Source organism: Haliotis cracherodii, unplaced genomic scaffold (assembly GCF_022045235.1).
Source record: "Haliotis cracherodii isolate W230 unplaced genomic scaffold, xgHalCrac1.p SCAF_22, whole genome shotgun sequence".
In the NCBI taxonomy this organism is placed as follows: domain Eukaryota; kingdom Metazoa; phylum Mollusca; class Gastropoda; order Lepetellida; family Haliotidae; genus Haliotis; species Haliotis cracherodii.
The window spans coordinates 5,039,102-5,055,759 of record NW_027266278.1 but is presented as its reverse complement, the minus strand read 5'-3'; the positions used below and the strand labels follow the sequence as shown (position 1 = coordinate 5,055,759).

Below are 16,658 nucleotides of genomic sequence, written 5' to 3'. Positions count from 1 at the left end.
CGTAGTTTGGGTAGTAGAGAAGGATGAAGGTCCCACAGGATTGCTGAAAAGAAAAGAATCAACCTTTGAAACCAAGCAAAAAGATTAAATAAATAATCGATTCAAATCAATGAATTTATCACTTTATAATTTGTGGTTAAATTGAAACAAATGATAATGATGACTAAAACTATAAAGATAACATTCTTACCGTGATTGTCCTTGAAACATGTCTTTTAGAGACATCTGTTTTGTTGTTTTGGGCTTACTTGACATGTTGGCTTTGACATGTAAGTCAGGTAAACAACAAACAGCTGAACCATGTGCATTACTATTAAATGCAAATAGTAAATGGGAGTTACATCCCTTGCATTAACTCTTGTCAAGCTCCTTCCCAGCGCGTGACACCTTCGTTACACTCTCGTTAACATCGCTGCCACCAGTGTGGGCGCGGCCATTTCAAGAATCTTGAAATTTGCCCTCCAACCTCATATGTAGTAACGTTTATACTTTTGTTTATGTCTTTGGGAATGCCATCATATTTCAATTTGAAAATGTTTACGACTGACCATGTTTTCCAGATGAATTTACTTTGTTGTTTTGATAATCAGATTGGTTCGAGATTGCAGACTAACGGAAAATAAACCAACTTCTCCCTTACATTCTTACTATATCAATAACACGATAGTTTTAATGAAACAGAAATTCTAATTGACAAACGAAGAAAGTAATTTAGCAGAGATAAGTGTATTCGGCGTCACGACAGTCGTCACTTGTTTTGTAAACATAACGGTCATTCGGTTGCGAGTTCAACTCCAAGCATGGTTGTGGCCACCTATTCACAGTGGGGAGTTTTGACTGGTGGCAGCGATAGTATAGAGAGCTCCGGGAACGTACTATCGCTGTGAGGAGCTTGAACGCTTGTTTTGATGAAATTATCGCCCCTTTGAATGATAGCAATGAAATGTCTCCTTTAGACCATTGACAAGTGAAAAATCAAATAATTGAGAATTATGTCCTCATACATGACCCAACCCACAGTTACGAGTGAGTGAGTGAGTGAGTGAGTTAAATTTTACATCGGAAAAAAGCTAATATAAGGGTAACCTTATTTTTCAGGGCATTATTATTTGCAGAAGCCCATTAACTGCCCGACGAAGGAGGGCAGTTGAAAATACCGAGGGCTTCTGCAAATGAAAATGCCCTGGAAAATAGCGTAATCGTTATTATAGCTAAAATGGATGGAATTTGTTATGAAATAAAAAGAAACAACAATATCGGTTTTGAAACTGTAATTGGTTACTGCAATCAACACGAATGTCACTTACCCACTTTTACAAATATGGAAACGTCATAGAACAAACCAGGTGATGTCACTATTAAACGTGACGTCGCTATCCCTACCCTATGACGTCACCTAACAACGGGAGTGATAATGGCCCGTCGTCAAGCAATATGAGGGCATTATCAAGTTACTGTGGCCCGCCCATTTCTGATAACATGCCTGCGGTTTAGTGATTATTCTATCCATTTTAGCTATAATAAAGCTTTAGTTAAGAATTGACCTTCACTTTGTGTGAGTTCATTGGAGTATGAACCTTCATAGAGTGAGGGCGAAACTGTATGAACGTCGGAGCTTGCGACACACGTCCTGTTCCATCCGTCCCATTTTCATTTCGTTGTGCAGTTCTGACCCCTCCCCCCCCCCCACACACACACACACTCCCCCCCACCCCCGGTGAGTTTTACCCGCCCTCATTAAACATTGTTCAATGACCATGTCACTCCATATTCCACTCCAAAATAGTTTCTAATTTCTTCTGACTGGGCCACCCGTGCCCCCGGGATGCTGTTTGGAGGAAGATATGACACAGGGATACAATCAGAAGTCTCTGTTTTGCAAGAGATGATTCACTCCAGGGGTTCATAAGAATACTCAGGATTAGGGGGAAAGGTGGCATCTGCTCTTCTAGTGGTACCAATTTGCCAAATTTTCTGTCTGGGACCAAGGACTAAAGAGGGTGATCCTTCATTGTGGAACCTGTTCACAACATATATTTCACATGTTGATTTAATGAAGTGGAGACTCCTCCAGTCTAGGCAGTAAGCAGAACTGTATGGAAGTCGCCGTCACCACTCGCCCCTTTCCGTTAACCCTTTCGGCATGTCCCGTAATGACACGAGTGGCCACGGAGTTACGTGCGTGTTCCCTCCGTCACAGTTGGCAGTGAGAGGCATATCGGAACATACCACTGGTCACCTTGAAGACACATAGAACGCCTCACAGACAGCTGGTATGTACAGAAACAATATTTGCTACATATTTACAATCAACATACATGCCGATAAATTTAATCGATCCTATTCCTATAAACAACATTGCATTTTGAGATTGCTGTCTTTTATCTGATCTACTCTACCATTCTAATTAAATTGAAAGCGTTCAACTAGTTACAGAAAGTGTCGGCTCTGTAATAACACCTGTCAACCTGTCAATAATACCTGTATGAATATTGATGTCTTTAAAGGCCTTTGTGGCTAATTCGTCCACGTTTACTTCAATTCACCTCATTTGACAGATCACAACATGTTGGAGGGAAATGCCGTTGTCAACAATGACATCTCCGACTGTCAAAAGCCAGCACTTATAAATGAGATCCAGGCCACGACTGTAATCGTTGAAAGCGAAACGACTATCGTCAACAGGCTCACACACAAAGGCAAGTGGTGTTTATTTCCTAAATGAGGCGAACTCGGGCTGTATCCTAAAATTAGAACGGAGGCTCTAGTGCAACCACCACCCCAGAGCCACTGTGTCATATGGCCCTGTGACGCAGGGGTAGCATTATGCAGATGGCTGTTTCAATGAAGACTCGTTCCACCCGTGACGAACAGGTCTGGTTGTTGATGAAATATAGTGATAGCTAAATAGACAGATTTTTTATTCATGCACCGATTGCCTTTAATGTAATATCCAGTTATGTATGACTGTTTAATAATCTCATGCCAACTTTGACTGGAGTAGGTCCGATTGTTTTTCAGATATTGTAGTAAACGTCGGTACCTTAAATTACCTTCCAGACTATACCCTCTGGTACAAACCTGGGCCCAGGGATCTGGACAGATAGCTGCTCAGGGTTAATATAGCAGTTTCTAGGGACATGTCTGTGGCCGGCTTACATCATAGGCCCTAGCATGTGATAGCCACTTAGAAACCCATACCCAATAAGATAGGCTGCTGCATTTGCCAGGTCCCTGTGCATGTGCGCTATATTTATATGGGCTGCGGCATATGGTATATGCTTGAGCAGAGAGCGTGTAACAGAGAAGCCTCCCCATTGTCAGATGTCCCAGTTGTCAGACAGACTATACCAGGAGTCCAGACTGGTTAGTCAAGCAATAGTTACCTGTTTACCTTTCCTTAACGTGGAACAGCCCAGAAAAAAACAACATTTTGAAGAATTCAATGATAGGTTTATCATGCAATTTTAATCATCAAATCATACCATTCGTGACCAACTCATGTTATTCCGGGACAAGCCGAATCTTCTTCTTGCGGAAACAGTGACGAATGCAAGTCATACCAGTAATAACACATTTTGAAGTATTCACCAGAATTCACATATTTTGAATTATTTACAGGATATATTTATTCAACTCTAATGTGGACCATATTTCCCTGTTAGCATTTGACATACGATATACTATTATCACATCATTAGAAAAGCACTACATACACATTTTGAAGTATTTACCAGAAATTGCATATTTTGAATTATTTACAGGATATATTGTGTTACATTATTGCAAAGGACTCTATATCTATTGAGCGTGCCGGGGACCTTTTATCGTGGCGCGTGAAGATCCGGGGTAGAATAGGTGGGTTTAATTTCACCTCGGGTAGCACAGTAGAGAATGTGTTCACATGTGAAGACAAAACTGGTTTTATTCCCTCTGGGGTAGTGTAGCCGGGATTGTGCAGGTATACAGGAAGACCAGGCACAGGCTACGGGTGTGAGACTTTATTTTCTTTGTCTATTGACAGATAGACACCCTGAAACACATGTATAGGGAATACATACTAGTTCAGGATAAACATGTACACATATATAAATAAATACAACGAATTAATATCACAAACCATTTCTATTACAATAGGAGTAATTATAATATCGTTCCTCAGAAAACATACGCAATAAATAATACCATACAGAAATAATAACATTATCATTAACACATTTAATTGAGGCAACCATGCAAGAACGATAACTCCTTGATAAGAGTGAGTGAGTGAGTGAGTCTGGTTTAACGCCGCTTTTAACAGTATTCAAGTCATATCACGGCGTGTCAGCTTAATGTGGGAAGAAAGCAGGTCTTAGACGTTTACCACTTCGGTGAAACCCACGAGCACGGGTATGGTGCTGACAAACCTAGAAACATAATCGGGGCGAACCGGGATTCGAACCCACAATCATAGGTTTCTGGCGTGCCTAAGGGACGCAACTCTGCACAGCGAATCGCGGCGCCTTAGACCCTCGATAAGACCCCTTGATAAGACAAACACAAGGCAAATACTTCATACTAACGCACACGTTGCGATGAACGTTAAACAAATTAAATGCTAAAGATAGAGAAACTATGTATCTAACACAATTGCAATATAATGACAAAATAATGAGTTTCGTACCCTGTGGGTGACACTGGGGTGTAGATTATTCCACTTCCTTTTGGAGGAATATAGCGCTGCTATAAAATAAACAAACCACATTCAGAATATTCTAAATGCGCACATATATACAAATACATTTGAATGTGGTATTGTATAAATTACTAATGAACTTCATGACGATAAAGTATATGAAATGCCAGGTCATATCATTCGTTCATTAATTCATTCTTTCATTGAACCATTTATACACCTTAACTAACATTTTAAAGCATATGCGTAATGTAAATAATGCTGAACGGTATTAAACTTATGTAAACTACACGATTATACATTTTAGCAAACATTATGATGCACTAAAATAATCAATTTACACCAATACCATTACTACTCAGTACATAACATATATACAATCCTTAAAACATTATACTAACCTTTAGATTTGTTGTTTAGTCCTAAATGCTCGGAGATGCGATCGTTGACGTGCTCTGATTGTTGTGAAGTGCAATGGCTGACGTGCAAGTAGTTTGTAGTATTTTAAAACAAGCCAATCAACACAAGGGGCCGCGCAAGACAAAGAACATAAGACAGGCAATGACACAACACAACCTGTCACCCCTTATACCCGTTATAGACGTTATAGGGGGCTATTGTACACGGCATCGGGCTATTGTACACAGTATCGGGCTATTGTACACGTTATAGGGGGCTATTGTACACGGTGTCGGGCTATTGTACACAGTATCGGGCTATTGTACACAGTATCGGGCTATTGTACACGGTGTCGGGCTATTGTACACAGTATCGGGCTATTGTACACAGTATCGGGCTATTGTACACGGTGTCGGGCTATATCGTACACGATATCGGGCTATTGTACACGTCATCGGACTATTGTACACGGTATCGGGCTATTGTACACGGTGTCGGGCTATTGTACACGGTATCGGGCTATTGTACACGGTGTCGGGCTATTGTACACGTTATAGGGTCCTATTGTACACGATATCGGGGCTATTGTACACGGTGTCGGGCTATTGTACACGGTATCGGGCTATTGTACACGGTGCCGGGCTATTGTACACGTTATGGGGGGCTATTGTACACGATATCGGGGCTATTGTACACGGTGTCGGGCTATTGTACACGTTATAGGGGGCTATTGTACACGATATCGGGGCTATTGTAGACGGCATCGGGCTATTGTACACGGTGTCGGGCTGTTGTACACGGTAACGGGCTACTGTACACAGCATTGGTCTATTGTACACGGTGTCGGGCTATTGTACACGTTATAGGGGGCTATTGTACACGATATCGGGGCTATTGTAGACGACATCGGGCTATTGTACACGGTGTGGGGCTGTTGTACACGGTATCGGGCTATTGTTCACGATATCGGGGCTATTGTACACAGTATCGGCCTACTGTACACGGTATCGGGGCTATTGTACGCGGTATCGGAGCTATTGTACACGGTGTTGGGCTATTGTACACGGTGTCGGGCTACTGTACACGGTGTCGGCCTATTGTACACGGTATCGGGGCTATTGTACACGGTATCTGGCTATTGTACACGGTATCGGAGCTTTTGTACACGGTATCGGCCTATTGTACACAGCACCAGGCTATTATAAAGGGTATCGGGCTATTGTACACGGTATAAGGCTATTGTACACGGTATCAGGCTATTGTACACAGCATCGGGCTGTTGTACACGGTATCGGGCTGTTGTACACGGCATCGGGCTATTGAAAAGGGTATCGGGATATTGTACACGATATCGGAGCTATTGTACACGGCATCAGGCTATTGTAAAGAATATCGGGCTATTGTACACGATATTGGAGCTATTGTACACGGTATCGACCTATTGTAAAGGATATCGTGCTGTTATAAAGGGTATCGGCCTATTGCACACGATATCGGAGCTATTGTACACGGCATCGGCCTATTGTACACGGTATCGGGCTATTGTACACTGTATCGGGCTATTGTACACGGTATCGGGCTATTGTACACGGTATCGGCCTATTGTACACGATATCGGAGCTATTCTACACGGTATCGGGCTGTTGTACACAGTATCGGGCTATTGTACGCGGTATCGGGCTATTGTATGCGGTATCGGAGCTATTGTACATGGTATCGGGCTATTGTACACGGTATCGGGCTATTGTACACGGTGTCGGGCTATTGTACACGTTATAGGGTCCTATTGTACACGATATCGGGGCTATTGTACACGGTGTCGGGCTATTGTACACGGTATCGGGCTATTGTACACGGTGCCGGGCTATTGTACACGTTATGGGGGGCTATTGTACACGATATCGGGGCTATTGTACACGGTGTCGGGCTATTGTACACGTTATAGGGGGCTATTGTACACGATATCGGGGCTATTGTAGACGGCATCGGGCTATTGTACACGGTGTCGGGCTGTTGTACACGGTAACGGGCTACTGTACACAGCATTGGTCTATTGTACACGGTGTCGGGCTATTGTACACGTTATAGGGGGCTATTGTACACGATATCGGGGCTATTGTAGACGACATCGGGCTATTGTACACGGTGTGGGGCTGTTGTACACGGTATCGGGCTATTGTTCACGATATCGGGGCTATTGTACACAGTATCGGCCTACTGTACACGGTATCGGGGCTATTGTACGCGGTATCGGAGCTATTGTACACGGTGTTGGGCTATTGTACACGGTGTCGGGCTACTGTACACGGTGTCGGCCTATTGTACACGGTATCGGGGCTATTGTACACGGTATCTGGCTATTGTACACGGTATCGGAGCTTTTGTACACGGTATCGGCCTATTGTACACAGCACCAGGCTATTATAAAGGGTATCGGGCTATTGTACACGGTATAAGGCTATTGTACACGGTATCAGGCTATTGTACACAGCATCGGGCTGTTGTACACGGTATCGGGCTGTTGTACACGGCATCGGGCTATTGAAAAGGGTATCGGGATATTGTACACGATATCGGAGCTATTGTACACGGCATCAGGCTATTGTAAAGAATATCGGGCTATTGTACACGATATTGGAGCTATTGTACACGGTATCGACCTATTGTAAAGGATATCGTGCTGTTATAAAGGGTATCGGCCTATTGCACACGATATCGGAGCTATTGTACACGGCATCGGCCTATTGTACACGGTATCGGGCTATTGTACACTGTATCGGGCTATTGTACACGGTATCGGGCTATTGTACACGGTATCGGCCTATTGTACACGATATCGGAGCTATTCTACACGGTATCGGGCTGTTGTACACAGTATCGGGCTATTGTACGCGGTATCGGGCTATTGTATGCGGTATCGGAGCTATTGTACATGGTATCGGGCTATTGTACACGGTATCGGGCTATTGTACGAGCTGTTGTATACTATATCGGGTTATTGTACACCTTCTCGGATTTATTGTACACGGTATCGGTATCGTACAGATAGCGTCGTCGAAGTGAAACACCCAACAAGCTGCCTTTTCAAAGATTTCATTGTCAAATTTATCATCGATCAAATAAAACGTATGGACCGTATTCATAAACATAATATTTCATTTAAACTAGCGTTCTTCTATTGCTATATGTTTCTAGGTTTGTCAGCACCATACCCGTGCTCGTGGGTTTCACCGAAGTGGTAAACGTCTGAGACCTGCATCACTTCGGGCGTCCCTCCCACGTTAGCTGACACGCCGCGATGTAACTGGAATACTGTTAAAAGCGGCGTTAAACCCCACTCACTCACTCACTCTTTTTATGTTGAATGACTCAGTTCCGTCTTGTTCAGGAGATACAGATTCACTAACTCAAAAGTCAAGTGATCGATGCGTGGCGCGACATTATTCAGATTGACCCAGTCCTACGGAAACGAGCTCCTTCCTCGTATTTCAGTTCACGGAATATGAATATGCCAATTGAATTTGAAACGTAGATTGTCAGGCTGCAGTACTTACAAACTCGTTTCCGGTTATAAGCCTTATAATCAGTGCAAGCGAGTTAATATGTGACAACAAAAGGACGAGTGTATTTCTGTTATCATTGTCAATTATGTGAGGTGAAATGGGGTTTAACGTCGGGTCCAAGATTATTGCACTTATATAGCGACGTGCATGCGCGTGTGTGTGTGGCTGCTTGTACTGATGCCGATTTATAGTGCCAGCTCACTGAGATACCAGGCCGCAGTTTAACATGAATACCCCCCTCAGACACAGTATACTGACTCCGAGCTGACCAGTCCTTGTTTTAGCACACTGAGATACCATGCTGCAGTTTAACATGGATACCCCACTCAGACACAGTATCCTGACTCCGAGCCGACCAGTCCTTGTTTTAGCCCCTAGCGCCAGACAAGATAACAACAAGTACCACCTTTTAACGTCTTTTGGTATGACTCGGCCGGGGTTCGAACCTCGGACCTTCCGCTCTCCGGGCGGACGCTTTACCACTAGACCACCAATTATGATTAGCAACGCAACACAACCCAGTTAGAAAAGTCAGAGGATAATTATGCCGATCCGACATAGAGTGGTTCTTTTTATGTTTTACGGAAATTTCAAATATGGTTTGGAATATAATATGATACATCTTGACTTAAAATGGCCAGTCACCCAAGTTTGACACTGTGTTTATTTGTGTGCAGGTCGTGGCAAACAGGACAGCCCATCTCAATTTGAAAACATCGTCCGTAAGTATAGAGTGAGTGAGTGAGTTTGGTCTAACGCCTCTTTGAATTAGTATTCCAGCTATATTACGGCGTGTAGCTTAGATGTGGGAGGTAAGCCTTAAAAAATGCAGATCTTAGTGCTTAATCGAATCCACGACCATAGGTGTCTGGAGTGCCCAGGGGACGCAACTCTGCACGGCGAATTTAGGCCCCTTAGAAAACTGGGCCACCCTTGCGCTATTGTTATTTTATGAGGAAATATATAGTCAGATATATATTAAATATGCTTAAATATTTTCCAGGGGCCCGTTCCACGAAACGATCGTAAGTCAGTGTTAAAGTATATGAGATATAATCGTCTTAGCGCTGCGACTGTCGTAAGTCAGTGTTAAAGTATATGAGGTACGACCATCTTAGTGATGCGACTGTCGTGAGTCAGTGTTAAAGTATATAAGGTACGATTGTCTTATCGCTACGACTGTCGTAAGTCAGTGTTAAAGTATATGAGGTATAATCGTCTTAGCGCTGCGACTGTCGTAAGTCAGTGTTAAAGTATGTGACGTACTATCGTCTTAGTGCAAAGATAGCTCCGAGGAACGGGTCCAGGTGAATAAGTGCAAATCAACTTTATATGGACTCTGTAGCGGAGGTAGTGGTTCGTGAACCAACACGACCATAGTGAGACATCTGGCAAAACCACGCGTCTCCGCTAACAGCACACGTTACGACTGTATATGCACTATGACGTTTTTCTTACGAAATGTTTTTGGGTGACAATTTTTCCCTCGTGTGCCTACCAGTGGACTTTTGGTCACGTTACTCATAGTGCGAGTCACGTCAATTGCAACGTGACCAGGACCGTTCCAGCCAGGGTCTTAACTCTTTAGAAGATGGAGACTGACCTATCAGACTTTATGACAAATAACGATAATTTATCATATTTCTTTTTCAACTATGCTCTTTCAACATTTCAGTTTCAACTCGGAAACGCATCAAGCTCCTAGAGTCTAAACCGCATGTTTCCACACGCGCTGAGCGATCTTCCAACCACCTGCTAAAGCAGAGTGGCTTAATTTTCATAGAAGGAAAGTCTGGCTCTGGTAAAACAACATTAGGACTACGGATACTTTCGCATATTGCAAAGGCATATGATAGGGTACCAGTGGTCTTATCAGCATGGCAGCAATGGGATTGTATCCCAAAGAAAACCCCAAAGAAGGAAGAAGGATTAAAAAACCAAAACACCAGTAACCGTAAACTTGTCATGTTGATTGACGACATATACGGCGCAAGCAACAAAGACCCTAAACAACTAGAGAATTGTGAGCGATATTTTAATATGATGTGGCCTCAAGCTAAATCTAGACATATTCTGTTTGTCATGACTTCAAGATCAGAGATAGCTGCGTTGTGCAAGAGAAGATTGGCGGAGTATGATCTCATGAAGAACGCAAGGTTTATCAATCTAGAAGACCGCAGGTATTCCCTTACCACAAATGAGAAAAAGAAAATGCTTATACGAATATGCAAGCTAAATGTTGGAGACTACAAACTAAGTGAAATAGTCAAGACGGATGCTTCCCTCGGATTTCCCCAGTGTTGTAATTTCTATGCCAACAGCAAATCAGCAAGACAAAAAGGGGTCGACTTTTTTCACAATCCTCATGAGTTTATTATTGAGGAGATAGACAGAATGCAGGAATGTGATGGTACAGGTTACCTGGTTCTATTAACGGTCTTGATGAGCACAGGGTACTTGGAAGACACACAAGCACATGCAAAGGATGATTATCTAAAACCTCTCATCAATTCTCTGAGAGAATGTTGTCTCAATGTACCACGAGATCTTACCCTGTATGACTTTCATGAAAAAGCTAAGTCTTTGTGTGGCGTTTATCTAACCCACAACGGGAGTGGATATGGCTTTCAACATCAATCTGTCTTTGACTCTGTCTTTATCAGTATTTCTAGGAAGTACCTAGACATCTGCATCGATGCATGTCCAGCACACATGTTAGTGGAGCTAGTTCGAACACAATCAGAAGAGAATTCATCTTCTTCAGACGAAGATACTCTACATGTTAGTCTACCAAAGGAACACTTTGATGTGCTTGCTGATCACATTACAGACCTGCTTATGATAAAAGATTGTCCTGATTCTTGTATATTGAGTCACCCATCACTACAAGATGAGGAATTTGTACAGCAGCTAGTACAGTCATGGCCTGAAGAAACGATGAGGACACTGTTACTGCAAGAACATGCACCAACATCCGTCTTTGTTCCACATCCACTGAAAGAAGAAGAAAATGTGCATCTATTTACCTATAACACAGTGTTGGCAGCAGTCCTTCTGAGAAAGCTTGAATATGTATTGAAGTATGCCCTTTCAAGAGTAAACAGTTCTTCAAAACATGCATCAAACCTTCTGGCATGTGCTATCTACATGGATGATAACAGTTGCGTCAAGACTTTACTTGAGCTGGGAGCAGTTCCAGATGACAATTGCCTCAGGTCCCTGTGTCATTCACAATCCATAGAAGACAACTTAACACATACAATCTTTAAATGTGTTGAACATAATGTTGAAACCATCAACGATGTTGGTGGCTTATTTGGCCTTGCCATAATGCGTGGAAATAACACTTTAGTTAAACTTATGGTGTCCAAGCTGAATGGAAGTGGTGAAGACTTAAGCCTGTTCAGGATGTATCTAGAAATGATATTGGATAAACTAGGAAAGAACATGTCCCGTTTCATACACCGAAATAAGGGATGGCAGCTTGACAGTGACTTATCACGATATTGGGATATCACCCGTGTCTTGCATACAACAGGGTGTCACAATGACATCAGCTTTCTAGTATGGTTGTCAGCTGCCCATGAAGATGCTACCCTGCTCAGATATTTCCTTCCAAAACCAAATGTTGATCCGTTGAAAAGGTACTCTATATCTGGGGACAAAGACATCTGGAAGGCGACTACACCTCTGCAACAAGCTGCATCATATGGTGGAGCAGACTGTGTACAAGAACTAGTTAACTACTTCAAAAGCAGAGGTATTACCCCGTCCGAGTTCCTGAATGAAACAGCGCTAACTGATTCGTATTTTGATGAAGACAGTGTCCTTGGTTTAATAGTTTGGTATGAGAGGTTTGACATCATGAAACTTGTCATAGAGGCAGGAATTGATGACAGGAGAACAGATAGTGCTGGGAAGACGCTGCTGCACGCAGTTGTCGCTTGGAAGCATCCTGAAGGCATCAAGTATCTTTTGAAACTGGGAATACCCGTCTCTCAGAAGGATAACAATGGTTACACTGCCTTTGCTTCATTGTACACTTCTACGATGGAGATTCCTTCTCTCATTGGTGAACGGAACACATATGTTGACATAGTTAAGTTACTGGTTGAAGCGGGAAGTGAAATTAATGAATTGGACACACTCGGAAGGTCATGTCTTCAAAAGGCTGCTATGCGTGGAGACATTGAAACCATTGGATACTTGTGTGAAAGAGGCGTGGATCTGAACCAGAAGGACATGGAAGGAAAATCAGTCTTACATTATGCAATAGATGAGTGCGATATGGAAATGCTGCAGTATCTTGTACAAAGGGAAGCCGATGTACATGCAGTTGATGACTGGGGCAGGAATGTCATCCATTATGCCACAGGATCACTTATTCAAACTGTGGAAAAAATCACGTATTTTAAAGACGTCCATCGGGTTCCTGTATCTGCTGTAGACAGCCTCGGTAGAACAGCTTTGTTCTATGCAGCAGAGTCTGGTGATGAGGAGATAGTTGAATGGTATGTTGACATGGGTCTTGATCTAAACCATGCTGACAAAGAGGGGGCAACCCCTTTACATCTTTCAATACAATCGACTAACGTTCGAGATACTTCGCTCGTTGATTTCCTCATACAAAATGGTGCAGATGTGTGTGCAAAGGATACGTATAAGCGCACTCCGTTACACTATGCAGCGAAAGAATGTGAGCGCAAAGAACTCGTGAAGATGCTTCTCGAGAATGGTGCCGACCCAAGCATGAAAGATGAAGATGGGCGTACTCCATTACATTATGCAGCAAGAGTCCGGGGTGGAGGAAAGAATGTGGAGATACTCCTGCAGAGAGATGTCGACCCAGGTGTGCAAGATAAACACGGTAGTACCCCATTACACAACGCAGTGGTAGCCTTTGGTGGGGAGAACAACGTTAAGCTACTCCTTGACAGAGGTGCGGATCCTTGTGTTCACAACAGCGATGACTGCACCCCACTGCACCTTGCAGCAAGACATGTAAGGTCGGAGACGACTTTCACACGACTTTTAGAGAAAGGTGCCGACTTGAATGCAACTGACAGGGAAGGCTGCACCCCTTTGCACTATGCGGCTAGAAGAGGCTGTAAAGACAATGTGAGGTTCCTCTTACACAGTGGAGCTGATGTAGCTGCAGTAGATGAAGAAAGGCGTTGTGCCTTACATTATGCAGTAATGGAACAATGTGGTGAAGAAAAGGTGATGGTTCTCTTGGAAGAAGGGGCTGATCCTTGTGCAAGAGATAAATATGGCCGTAGCCCGTTACACAGTGCTGCCAAACAAAGATATTGTGAACTGAGCATTAAGATACTCCTTGAGAAAGGCGCTGATCCATCTGTACCAGACAGTGATGGTCTGACTCCAAAGGATTATGCCCGAGTATCAGGTCTCCAGTGTTTGTTGTAAGGCCAGGAACTGCATCAAAACAGACTTTTCCCAGGCTCTTCTGGAACGAATTATCACTTTTGTAAAGTCTTAGGTTCCTCATATATTATCAAATGGCTGGTCAAACTCCCTACAAACCAATTCTTGTGACATGTATGTGTATCTATGCTTGGGTATATTATAAGTCAAGGTGCCTTTGATTAATGGAACATTTGTAAAATACAAATCCTATTGAAAATCTGAATCCATCCACAAATTTGCAATGACAATTCAACTATTTTCTTTGATTTCATTATTTTTTCATCTGTCTATACAACTGGCAAGAACGTATGCGGCCTTGACTGCGAAAAGAGGCTGTAACAGGGGATCAGTATCACATTCTATGCATCTTGATTTATTTAGGATTCCAAACTCTTTGTTATTTAACGTCCCACTCTGCAATATTCTAGCTATGTGACGGCGGTTGGACAATTGGGGTACGATGACATGCTTCAACCAAGTCCGCGAGCCTGACCACCTGATTCGTCGCCTCTCAAGCAAAGGTTGCAGAAGACTTATTCTAACCCGGATCTTCAAGGGTCGATTCCAAGATTTTCAAGCACCCTCAGCAGGCAAACTGGGAAAGAATTTTTTGTTCAAAACTAGCATTTCTTAAAAGTTCTTTTTTTCTTAAATAGAGTGGTGTTTTAGTTTTGTATTCAATGCAATTGTGTCAAACCGTCCGGGTATCATGACACAAAGTGTCAGTGGAACCATCCAAACTTCAAAAGTCAGCTCGACAAGCATGCAACACCCAGAGCCTGTTCTGGGAATCCCCACCAAGCTCTGTATTAGGATATGACATATATAACACATATAGTGGTATTGTATTGTTACGTGGTGGCACGTGGTCCTGTGCACAGCGCACAGGTCACAGGTCAAGTGAAGTCGAACAACATATGTCCACGAGAATCCTTGGATTGGTGACCGTGTATGGGCAGCTTGGCTCCTGAGAGTTTCTAGGCTTCAGTCCTGAAGCACATGCAGCACATTACATGTGCCTTTGTTCACCAAGCAGTATATGGGTACCCGGTAGGATGAGATGACAATGTGGTTAACCTTCTAGTGCCTAACAGTGATTGAGAATGGTTTTACGCCGCTTTTAGCAATATTTCGGCAATATCACGGCAGGGGACACCAGATTGTACCCATGTCGGGAATCAAACCCGGGGTTCATGAGTGCACACTGGTCCGGGGACCCGGGTAATAATAGCCCTTATGCGCAATATAAATGGTCTATTATTATTATTATTGTTGTTGTTGTTGTTGTAACGCCTGGTTAATCTGAACAAATATAAGTATATGTTGGAAGTCTATAGGATGTAACTGGTCTATGGTACAACTGGTCTATGCAGAATTGTCCACCTAAAACCATATGGCCAGTCATTATTCTTTGTTTAAGGCCGCACTCAGTATTCCAGCCATATTAGGGCGGCATGTTCGTTTGTTGTTTAAACGCCGCACTCAGCAAATATTTCAGCTATATGACGGCAGTGTGTGAATAATGAATAATCAAGTCTGCAGCAGATAATCGACTGATTGACATCGTGTGTATGTATTTTTTATAATTTTTATTTTTATTTTTATTTTTATTTTATTTTATTTTTTTTTTTTTTTTTTTGGGGGGGGGCGCTTATAGGTGCTGGGATACAATTGTACTATGACGCCATAGACGTTTGATGTCAACTTACTTCAGTGAAGATCATCATGTCTGCGGTCTGTACAAAAATATCTTACTTCTCTCTCGTTAATTCGTAACGTAATACAATTTTCAAAAGCTTTCATCATACATGTCTACCCTCCGTCAATCAGACATGTCTAAAAACTGCAATTCTAACTCAAACAGTCATTAGTCGGAAAATGAGTCCAAATGTTTGATGTCAAGTACCTCTGTAATAAATATGAATTGAAGCTTGCGAATTGTATTTTTTAAAGTCAAAATATGATTTTTGACCCATAAGGTCCCTAATCTCATGGTTGGTCACAAATAGTGTTTTCCTAAAAACAACACATAGTTTATGTTCATATTGTATGCGAGAAGTTGTCAACAAACTTTAAGGAAGACAACAACTTACTTACTTACTTACTTACTTACTTTGGAGATTTAACGTGCGCTTTCCGACTGATGCGTATTTCGCACACGGGCCCGGCCAGGCCATTTAATGTGTTTCCGAAAGGGGCGAAAGTGGTCTGTGCAACCTAAGAGGGGGCTTTAGGGGTTGCGTATATAGAATTTGAGATTTGGAATAGATGCCGATGGGGTTGGGGAGGAGAACTAAGGGGGCTGGGTATGGTGGATGTTTGTTTGTTTATGTGATTTTGATTTGGTAGATTATTGTGTTTTTAGATGCGTTTTATTAGTTCCGTTTTGATTAAGAATACGCCTGAGGTCTTGAAGTTTTCTAGTTTATTTTGTGGGTTTAGTATTGCTTCTAGAGTGAGAGGCTTGTTTAGATTGAGGGTGGTTTGTAATGCGGTTCGATGTGTTAGGTAGAGAGCAGTGGATGAGTGCGTGTTCTGGGGTTTCTAGTTGTTTGCAGTGTGGGCAGTTACCTGTAGTGTGTTTTTAAAAA

At 42.6% G+C, this 16,658-nt stretch overlaps 1 protein-coding gene across 1 annotated transcript; it reads left to right on the top strand.

Moving 5' to 3' along the window:
* Positions 1 to 2,184: 2,184 nt before the first annotated feature.
* On the top strand, positions 2,185 to 15,630 carry LOC139471232 (uncharacterized). Its single transcript, XM_071253521.1, has 4 exons — positions 2,185 to 2,273; positions 2,559 to 2,699; positions 9,318 to 9,362; positions 10,316 to 15,630. Exons 2-4 carry the CDS (start codon positions 2,567 to 2,569, stop codon positions 14,065 to 14,067), a joined length of 3,930 nt encoding a protein of 1,309 aa, XP_071109622.1. The 5' UTR covers positions 2,185 to 2,273; positions 2,559 to 2,566; the 3' UTR covers positions 14,068 to 15,630.
* The last annotated feature ends 1,028 nt before the right edge of the window (positions 15,631 to 16,658 follow it).

Excerpts from the sequence above, each read along its gene's own strand:
- LOC139471232 (XM_071253521.1), top strand. The coding sequence starts at position 2,567 with ATGTTGGAGGGAAATGCCGTTGTCAACAATGACATCTCCGACTGTCAA. Across the intron at positions 2,700-9,317 it reads CAACAGGCTCACACACAAAG|GTCGTGGCAAACAGGACAGC; the intron begins GCAAGTGGTGTT and ends ATTTGTGTGCAG. Across the intron at positions 9,363-10,315 it reads TCAATTTGAAAACATCGTCC|TTTCAACTCGGAAACGCATC; the intron begins GTAAGTATAGAG and ends TCAACATTTCAG.